This window comes from Diospyros lotus, chromosome 12, assembly GCF_014633365.1.
Source record: "Diospyros lotus cultivar Yz01 chromosome 12, ASM1463336v1, whole genome shotgun sequence".
NCBI classification, from domain to species: domain Eukaryota; kingdom Viridiplantae; phylum Streptophyta; class Magnoliopsida; order Ericales; family Ebenaceae; genus Diospyros; species Diospyros lotus.
This window is the reverse complement of record NC_068349.1, coordinates 36,446,459-36,457,441: the sequence shown is the minus strand read 5'-3', so window position 1 is coordinate 36,457,441 and position 10,983 is coordinate 36,446,459. Positions and strand designations below refer to the sequence as shown.

Here is a 10,983-nt window from a genome sequence, read left to right as displayed (position 1 = left end):
AACTTCTCACAACCCTCTTAGAAGTTGAAATCATCCAAAACAAAATTCTATCAAAAACAACCATAGGGAAAGAACAACTCACATTACCAAAGTACGTTTTAGTGTTAGTTTTCTGTTTCATTAACAAAATAAGCATTATAACTTTTTTTGTCTAATATAATTTGTTTATTTTCTAAACTATATTTTAATTCTTTTTCACCACTATAAAACCGGGAATGTAACCTGCGATTTTAACACAACTATATTTTTCTAAGCATTTAAGAAAGATTTTTAAGTGTCGATCTATAACTACTCATGGGATGAGCAATTCTATATCAACATGCCAAAGTGGAACCTATTTTGATAAATAATTTTTATTGGATCCTATCTTAGTAATATATTATTAAAATAACATTATTTAAGAAGATGATCTATTTGGATAAGGTCATTTAACCTATTCATTTGGAATCTCAATTTCGAAATTCCAAAAGCTATGTCATGTACAAGTTGCTTTAAGATAAAAGGATTTTAAATAATGTCATTTAAAATTTGTAATTTGAAATGCTTACATTTCACTTATGTAGAGTTTTGCATAGAGAACATTCTAGAAGACTTAGAAGAATCAAGAGAAGTCAATTGAGTCGGATTGGTATTTGAGCAACAGTTTAATTAGTTAGCTTTTATTCTAAACGGTAACTTGAGTGTAAGGGTATATTAGGTATTGTCGTGTCTTTTATATCCTTTGATGTTTTCGCCCTAATTGTCTATAAAAGGAAGGCAGGGGCAGTCGTTTAAATTATCATTCATAATTGTGTGCGAGAGCAAGTGATTGAGAGAAAAGACTAGAGAGATAACCTTTGTAATCTTGGTTTTCATCAGTGTTCTAAAAGGTCGCCCCTGGTCGCCCCGATTAACTGTTGATCAGCACCCTTAGGCGTCGAGCCGATTACTTTGGCCAATTCGGTGCCTAGGCGACACCTAGCCGCAGGCGGCTGCCTGCGGCCGCCTATCTACCTGGGTAGTAAGCCACCTGAGCCGCCTGGGTCGTCTCTCGTCGCACACTGCCTGACTCGTCACTTGCTCTCTCCTTGTTGTCGCCGCCGCCACCGCAAATCGTCTCCTTACCGTTCTCGATCTTCTTCCTCCGGTACGTACGGCCATCATCTAGGTTTGAAGTTCCTCCGTTCTCGATCTTCTTCTTTCGCCAAGTGTTTTTGTTGCAGCTGCTTGCTGTTGTTGCTGCTTGTATTTTGTTGCGTTCTTCCTCTGCCAAGTGTTGTATTTTGTTATTATGTCTTTATTTGATTCTATTATTTCTAATGCCTATAAGTTGTGTTCACAAAGTCAAGAGTCTAAACCCTAAACTTAATAATCTATATTAATATTTTATAATCTTTGTTTAATTTATATGTGTATTTGGAATAATATGAATTTTAATTTAAAAAATAGCAGTTTTTCTAGTCCCTGCCTAGGCGCTAGGCCCCAGCCTGTCGCCCGACTAGCGCCTAGCGCGTTTTAGAATACTGATTTTCATTCTGTACTCGTGAGGGACTCTTGTGTATTGATTCTTGAATGATTTCTAGTGGATTGCTCTTGGATCGAAGAGGCTGGATGTAGGGTTGCATTCAAGCAATCCGAACCAAGATAAATTGTGCTTGTCTACTTGTGTAGTTTGTTTGTTTCTATTCCAATTCAGTTTTTCATTTTTGTTGTTGTGATTGATTTCGGGTGAGGGTGCGAATCATATTGGCATATGAATTGAGTGATCCTAAGAGCTCCTAATCCTAACAACTTAGCAAAAAATAAAATGCTTACACTTCAAATTATTCTATTTTTTTTATTTTCAAATTCAAGATGAGTCTGAACCAAATCCAAATGTTTTTCAACAAAGGTGTATCTAAACAATGAATTTAAAATTTCAAAAGATAAGATGAAATGACCCCATCCAAATACAATCTTAACCTATTCCATTAAACCGTCACAATTTTTCTAACTATATTTTTTAAATTAATAAATTTAACATATTTAATTATTGCAGTTATTACAGATGACTAATTTCAAATTAAATTATTCTAAATATAATTAAGTGGTTGACCAGTTATACTAAATATTTCCTAGACGTCTCCTAAGAAGGATAAGAAGAAGAACTTGCTCTCCTAATAACATTCAATTCCAACAAGTTAGATATACAAGGCAGGTAGACTACCATCAAACTGTTAAGAGTCTAGGACTAGAACAAAAAATTAAATAATAAAAAGAGAATAAAACTATGTATACATCAACCACAGAAACACAAACACAAGAACTAGAAGAGCCAATAAATACAAGGAAGAGAAAAATAACCTTTTTAATGTTCTTATATACTTGTAGCTGCACTTCAAGTAGAATGGTTCCTCATTGGAGGTGCAGTGGCACTTGAAGAAGAATATGGGAGATGTGAAACATGAATCACAAGATACTGACCTATCAGTTGATGAAGAACAAGCATTCCTAGGGTTCCTCACTTCCACTTTGATTGCCATTCTTCAGTATATTGAATTTGCAGAGAGGGCATGTCGCGTTGATGTATAACCACTTGTCGATGCAGGAACAGTGGAAATGGTGATGGCAGGGGAGTGCCCGCAGTTCAGTTCCATCATCATAGGCACAAATGCAAATACAGCATTCCTGTAATTTGCCACAAAGACTTGCTGTTAATGTTCTTGCAGTAAGCAATCAACACTCCCCCATTACCTTCTACATTTGCATGCATAACACACCAACAAAAGATCAAATGCCCATCACTAAAACGGTTCCCAAACTAAGACAAATTAGTGGACTTTACATGTTATTTATGCTTTTCTACATTTTCAGAGCTCTTGAAACAACATATCTAGATAAATTAGTGGACTTACAGCATCCTCTGCAGAAAGGGCTCGTTCAATGGACATATCAGTATCACATTCAGTCATTATTCCTCCAAAGGATTCTTGGATCTCCCCATTTTGTTTCTCAAATTCACCAATCCTCCGAAATTTGAATTTGGGCAGCCTTTCAATGTCTTCCGTTGTTGCTCCTTCCTGTTTTCATATGGAAGTACATGTTAAGTCAAGGGTGAAACAACAAGGCGTTGAAATTAAAGGACAACTTCTAGGCACATCCCAAACTGTGGGCTGCTAAAGTGCTTCCCAGGAACATAATGAATGGTTAAACATGAGAAGCATGTATCAATCAGAACTAGAAAGGACAAGCGGCGAAGTGTGCATACGAATGCTCATAGCCAACCCAAGGTTGTAACCAAATCTCCTACAAAGATATCTCATCTGAGAAACATAAAATTTTACTGATCCAAGTCGTTGGCATTCAACTAAGTTATATGTTCACTCCAAAGTTTGAAGTTCAATCAATTTCAATTCTGATTCGTAAGACAATTAGGGCGCGTTTGATAGCCCAAATTTTCCAAGGAAAAGGTAACTTTTCTACCCAATTTCCAACTTTTGCATTGTTTGATAGCATTTTTTTTTCCAGGGAACTCACTTTCCCATTAATGATCACGTGAGGCCATTTTCCTTCAAACCATGGAAATCAAATTCTTTGGGGGAAGGAGATGGAATTTTCCTAGCAATTGAGAAGGGCAGTGGGTGGGCGACAGCTGGGGATGAGGGAGAAGGGAAGGTGGGTGGGGGAGGGTTTGTAAATTATTTTATATTTTATATTTTTAATAATTAATAAATATAAATGTATAAAAAGAAAATATGCCAAAATTACGTATAAATTATTTTTTTGAAAAACAAAACAAAAATAATTTTGTAGTTTTATTTCTTTAAGAAAATAATTTAATTAATTTAAAATACGTTATTATTTTAATTTTTCTATACAAGATTTAATATTTTTTAATACATTTTCACTATTGAATTCCATGGAAAATGTGTCATTTTCCATGAAAAATAATGCCTATCAAACACGAAATGCCAGAAAAATGATCTAATTCTATGGAAAATATTACCAATCAAACACCAAAAGATGGAAAATAACATCATTTTCTAGGTAGAAAATTATACCAATCAAACAACTTAAATTTCCAATTTCCAGGAATTCATTTTCCCTACAATTCAATTGCCTGGAATTCATTTTCTTTCCACTCAAATTCCACCCTTGCAATCAAACGCACCCTTAGATCAATAAAAGCATTCACCCTAACAACCAACTTCTTTGATATGTGCCGTGACAACCATGACTATTTTGCAGTTCAAAAAATCTAAGCATACAAATGTAATATGGAAAAGACTCTTGTGGTCATCAACAAAGGGAAAGAACGCATTAGCATAACTGATTACCTGATCTGCTACTGCATATAAGATCGCAATGATACATGGTAGACAGCAGCAAACAGCAATACCAATGACACATGCCACAGCAACACAGATAACAACAAAGAACACATCAAATGCCAAAAATGTCATGCAGAGCCTGCAAAATGCAACTGTGAATAAATAATCCAAGTCACAACCAAACATATCTTGAATTCAAAACTTCATTGGAGGATAATGTGTTCAGACAAACCAGTAAAGTTGAGGAGCATCGTGTGTTAAAGTTTCACCATTAGAGGATACCCAATAGAATCCGATGATCCACCAAATAAATGAGAACATTGTATTTGCAGATTCCAGATGCTTGGCAACACTGTCATAAGAAATTATTAAATTACATGTACTGAGGTATATCCATGCAAAGTTAATTATTTATCAAAACGGGGAAAGAAAAAAAAAAACTGAGCATAAAAAACAAAAGACTAAGATCTCCACCTCAAGAAAATAATGCATGAAATAATTTTTCACTATTTTCTAAAAATTCAAAGGCTATGACTGCGTATGCATCCCCACAAGCAGAGGAAGGTTACTCAAAGGTCTGCTGAATAGCAGTGATACAAGCTTACAAGATCAGAAAAATGAAAAGAATATAGCAAGTTGGTAGGCTGTGTTAGTACAATAGACTAACCACATATTAACTAAAGACTAAACCCAAGATTCAATCTGGTACCACGCACAAAGAGAACCTAAATAGTGACCACCGTTCTCATAAATTAACTAACTAGTCAATTCAAGTTAAGAATTACGACCTTCTATTTATAACTAATAGATAATCCTGTCAGGCCGTTGACATTAGCATGTCTTATGCACTACCTTGACATGTCATTTTTTAGCAAATCCACGTGTTATCCTTACATTGGATCACAAGTTATTCACCTTGAGGAACAATTGTTGAGTTTAGCTAAAAAATCAACATTAGTTGCGGAAATGAGCAAAAAACCCCCTAAATGGTGTCCAATATAGGCATGGAGTATCGTATCCAGATTCCAGCAAGCACATTGGTTGCCAACAAGGGAATCTAGGAGAAAATGGTCTGGTGGCCTAGAGCTAAGATTCACGGCACACGCCTCATAGATGAGGGTTGTTTACCAGGTAATTTCTGGTGTGAAAGGGAACCTTTGTCGTTCTCCAACCGGGCTTACTTGCCTACCAGTATAGGGTTCCCAAGGACGAACCTTGTGTTTTTAGGCAATATTCAAGATTGATTCTAAACCTTAACCATCTTTCTCGAAATTTCACAAATAGAAAGAATAGCGATGACCCGAAGCTGAAAACGTCAAATTATCCACCAATTCATATCAAATCACATAACTTAAGCAAAGACAGTAAAATCAGAAAATTCGCATTCTACCTACTGTCATCTTCACTCTGAGGCCGCTCCTGCAGATAATCCTCGGCGTCTGTTCCATCACTGTCCAAGCTCGAACTGGAATTCAATCTGCCCCACCAACCACCACTCTGCCCTCGGGATCGCAAACTATCCAGTGAAGTACGCCGCCGCTTGTACTCGACAGACACGCACACCATGTGAAGCAGACATTGGAGGGCATAGCCGACAATCCAAAGCCTCAACGGCGTGCTCGGCGATTCTCTCTGGCTCAGCACCAACACGACGACGGCGATGGTGACGAACGCTATGTTCCACATGAGGTCGAGGACCACGAGCGGACGCGAGTAGGCCCAGTGGCTCTGGCGCTCCTCGATCTGCTCCGCCGCCGCCTCGCGCACGCGCATCGATGGCTCGCGCATCATCCTCCGGCTGCTCACGCGCCGGAGGAACCGCGCCGCTCCGCGGAGGCTCGGCTGCCGCCGCCCAAACCGCCGGCTCCGGAAGATCTGATCCGAAAGCAACGGCGTCGTGTCGACGCCGTTGGTAGTACTACCGTCGTCGGCCGGAGAGCGAGACGGCCTAACCGTCGACATCGGCGGATAGCTTCTTGCCAACTTGTACGGATCGATCAAGCGAGGGCTGAGACCGACTTGATTTGAGCCATCTTTGGGGAAGACTAAACCCTAGTTTTTGAGCGGACGAATGATTTGGGCATTTGTCCTCTCGGTGGGGTTGAATTTACAGCGCTGACTCGGGAGCTTTCAAATTCAAACGGTTAAAAAGAACGAAAATTCATAGTCCCAAGTGATAAATTGATGAACGATTATAACCTCTGTTCTTTTCCCAATTGAGTCGTTTTACAGGACCCGATGGATTTATCAAGGCTTTCACAAAAAGAGAGTAAAAAGATAATTTTACGTCTGTCCCTCTATCTGCATCTCCCCTATCATGACCGCCACTGTGCCTCACTGCTATTGCCTCGCCTCACCTCGTCTCCGCCGCCTCTCTGCCATCGCTGTCTCTCCTAGCCTCGCCATCAATCGCTGCATCGATTGTCAGCGAGGCGACGATGGTAGAAAGGCAACAAAGACGAGATGAGGCGAAATAACGGCCATGGCAGAGGAGACGCGCAGGGACAAGGCAATCCATGGAAAGAGAAAGGAGAGAGCGGGGCGTGGGGAAAAATCGTTTGTAACTCGCTCAGTTACTTCGTTGGACTTTTTAGAATTTTTTCCTCCACTTTAGGGCATGTTTCGTCTTGCCATAATTTAATTTTTTATTTTTTTTAAAAAAAAATAATGCCTGATATAGTATTGTTATGTTTTTGAATAACAGTTGTTTTTTTAAAATAATTTTTTGGTGAAACTCATTATTTTTTGTCAATTTGTATATTTACAATACATAAATTAAATGTTAACCAAACACTCCTTACATTTTCCAGCATCAATGAGTATAACACTGACAGCATATCAACCAGAACACGTCAACAGTAGCCTCACCCTTAATCCTTACATTCATTTGGTTTGTATTTTTTTTTTTTTTTTTTGTAATTTGATTATTTGTACTTTTATTATTTAATTGAATGTATGGTTAGAATTTTATCTTATATTTATTTTTAAAAAAATACGATCAGCAATAAACATGTATATTATTTAATTTTTATCTAATTAAGTTATTTACTATGACATAATTGACAATCCAATCAGACTCACATAGTTATACATTATTAGTATTATCTGAATGTCATCAATAAATTTAGCAGTATTCTGTTAAATTTTTATGATAGTGTTATTAACATCTTCAACTTAATCAGAGTTAATTAATTATTTTATTTTTAAATTATCTTTCCTCTCCCACATCTCTCTCTCCCAAACCACATATAGAAAAAATATTTTAAATCAAATTCTAGGATATATATTTAGAAAATATGAACTTATTTTATAAAAATGGTATATATAAATACATAAAATTAGAAAAAAAAATTATGTAAGTATTCATTGAAAAAAAAAAACTTCAAAATGTCTATAGATTCTGATAGGACATACATTGAGCATCACAATAAAAAATAAAAAAAATAAAATATATGTATATAAACAATCAATATAAATGATACATTCCTCATAGCATAAAGAATATATAAAATATGTCAAAAGAATTCTTCAAAATTACCATACTTGCAATTTTGAACACACGACCAACACTTTTCTCTATTCCCTAAGCATTATAAGACTTTTTAGAAAAGAAATCTGAACTGCAATTCTCACAAATCTACCATGGATGAGGAGGATTGAAGAGTCATTTACCTAGCAATAGCATCACTAGGGTTTCAAACCCAACAAAATCCACCATTTCCTCTGCTGCTTTCTCCTAACTGGTTGAAGAATTGCATAAACAATTGCGTTTTTGCAATAGCCCCCACCTCCTAAATTGATTCCTCTATCCTTCTCTAAGTCTTCCTTGTGCTTGTTTAGTTTCTGATGATACTGGACCGATCACCGAGGTCTGCCTCGAACCAAGTACCTGCAGGGGCGGGGCTGTAATCCCCCGGGAGAACTCCGACGCTCAAGTCAGTAGAAGAAATATGCCCAGAATAGAAAATTGAACCAGTAGTCAGATGATCCGTACCTGTAGAAGTCGATATCTATTTAAAGATGGGGTAAAGCACACATTGAAGAGATAAGATAAGTCTTGAACAGGACGTTGGAGAGAATCTCGATTAACTGGGTCAGCCTTGTTCAAAATTAAATATGAGATAAATGATGAAGATATAGGTGATACGTGGCACTTTTTGGGGCCGGCACGTGGCGGCACCACATTGGAGATCTCCAAGGGTAGTATAGTATTTTTGCCCTTAGTAAAATATTCCCTCATCACTTGCCCCCCCAACTCCTTGAGCTGCGAGGGAGAGGAGCTCGGGCAGCTGAAGGAGTAGTCTTCTCAATTTTTCCTGAAAAAAAAAGAGATTTTACCAAAAAGATAAATGAATAAGATTAAAGAGCTCTATTATTGGCTTTGTTGGCTCGCTTCCCAACTAAACATCTCATCCCCACTCCCCATGGCCCTCCAAGAATTCTATAAAAAGGGGGGTGGGGATGGTCCCCTCTTCACAAACACTATTGGAGTGGAAACATAAGGTAAGAGATCTTTCATCCTCCTTTTTTTTTTTTTTTTTTTTTTTTTTTTTTTTTCATTTCAGTTTTTTTTTTTTTTTTTTTTTTTTTTTTTTTTAAAAGAACTTCTTCATTTGCGTGGCCGAGACCAGAGGTCTCGGCCACGTTTGGTCTGGGAGGCGCGGGCTGAGGCCGCGCGGGCCCCGGCCGCGCGGCTTGCCTGCGCGCGCGGGCCGAGGCCGCGCTGGCCGAGGCCTCCCGCCTCGGCCGCGCGGGCGCGCGGCTTGCCTGCGCGCGCGGGCCGAGGCCGCGCTGGCCGAGGCCTCGCGCCTCGGCCGCGAGGGCGCGCGGCTTGCCTGCGCGCGCGGGCCGAGGCCGCGCTGGCCGAGCCCTCGCGCCTCGGCCGCGCGAGGGCTTGCCCGCGCGCGCGGGACTCTTTGTCCTTTTTTTTTTTTTTTTTTTTTTTTTTTTTTTTTAAGAGGCCCTTGGTCTCGACTTTGAGACCTCTTTTCCCCTTATCCCCCTTTTTTTTTTCTTTTGCGCAGGATTCTCACGGGGCTCGAGAGATTCTAAGTGGTGCCTTCAAGTTCATCAAGGGACGGACCGGCTCCCTCTTAAGGGTTCTCTCGTGCGTTTTTCTTCCATCCTTGGAAATCTTCTCATCACCCGGTATTCCTTTGCCTCCCTTCTCTTATTTTTTGTGGCTTTTTCTTGTCTCTCTTCCCCATGTCACGTTGCTTTGGTAAGTCAATCTCCATGGTCTCCTCTAGCAACTCAGATGGGAATAGCTCGGACCCTTCCAGCTCCTCTAGCTCCTCTTCTCAGTCTGGTAGGCAAATAGGAGACGCTGGGACCTCTCGTCCTCGTCCTCATGCCCTATCTTTTGATAATGATACCGACACAGAGTTAGAGCTCCACCATAACGGTCTCCCTGATGACCTAACCCCTGCCTATTCTTCCTTGTCCGAGGATGAGGTCTCCGAACTCGCCCGGAAATATCATCTCCCCGCTACGGGCTATTGGTATTCTACACCCTCCAACTTTAGAGCCCATCAATCCCCTCCGGGGGCTTTAACCATCTATGAAACCTCTCTTGAAGCAGGGTGTCGGTTCCCTTTCGAAAGCACCCTTGCCGAGATCTTTCGACTCGTAGGGTTATCCCCTTCTCAACTAGTGCCCAACGGGTGGAGGAACTTAGTATCTTTCGTCATATGTTGTCGGGGGAGAGGTATTGTCCCCAAAGCTAAACTCTTTTTAAAATTATTTCGCCTCGTATGTGTTGATAAGTCCGAGTTTCGCTATTCTTTCATGGCATACCCTGGCTGTAAGTTTCTCGTAGACACCCCGTCCTCCTTAAAAGGTTGGAAAAATCGATATTTTTTTATGGGATCCGGCTCCGCTACTATGGGTGTGCCCACTGCCTGGCGTCGGCCTTCCCGTAAGAATTTCCCTCGTGAAATGACCCCTTTAGAGAGGAGGGACGCCGAGCTTTTGATGGGTTTGGAGCACGTCAGTACCGCCAGGTTGATTAACGAACAAACCCTGTTTCTTGGGGGTCTATGTCGATACCCCTGCCCAGCAGCCGACACTCCCTTAGGTTGATTTTTTTCGTTCTCTCGCTCCGCTTCTTGCTTCTAATTTCTGCTTACTTCCTTATTCTGACATTTGATCTTATTTTGCTTTGCAGCCAAGATGATCGATGATGCGGAGCTGTGGGGGACCGACAAACAGGCTGCTGAAGAGGCCAAACGGGCCCGGAAGAATGCCAAGAGGCATACTCGAGACTCCAGGCTCCCACCTAGGCATAAGAAATCAAAAGCGTCCGGGTCCCGCTCTTCTCTGCCCCACACCGAGACAGGAGGCTCTCAGGGCACCGAGCCCCTCTCTGACCTGCTTGAAGAAGAGGCGCCTATTCCCGCCAGGGCTCTTCACCGACCCAACTGGAATGTCCATGAAACAGACCACAGCAGCGAGGCTTGGGTGGCGACTCAGCTTATTCAGGGCCTTCCCACTCGGGCAGACATGGAGGGGGCCGCCGACCTGACTTCGGAGACCTTGGAGTCTTGCTACGGCCAGGGCTTGGTTCAGGTTAGCCCTTCGGACTTTTTAATATAGAGAACTCTCGTCCCCGGGCTCTTCACCGACCCAACTGGAATGTCCATGAAACAGACCACAGCAGCGAGGCTTGGGTGGTGACTCAGCTTATTCAGGGCCT

The 10,983-nt window shown here is 40.7% G+C and overlaps 1 protein-coding gene across 1 annotated transcript; it reads right to left on the bottom strand.

Moving 5' to 3' along the window:
- Positions 1–2,114: 2,114 nt before the first annotated feature.
- On the bottom strand, positions 2,115–6,412 carry LOC127786475 (E3 ubiquitin-protein ligase At4g11680-like). The gene is made up of 5 exons (XM_052313894.1): positions 5,680–6,412; positions 4,522–4,641; positions 4,296–4,428; positions 2,874–3,038; positions 2,115–2,646 (listed from the first exon to the last, which is right to left on the bottom strand). Exons 1-5 carry the CDS (start codon positions 6,249–6,251, stop codon positions 2,470–2,472), a joined length of 1,167 nt encoding a protein of 388 aa, XP_052169854.1. The 5' UTR covers positions 6,252–6,412; the 3' UTR covers positions 2,115–2,469.
- Between the last annotated feature and the right edge of the window lie 4,571 nt (positions 6,413–10,983).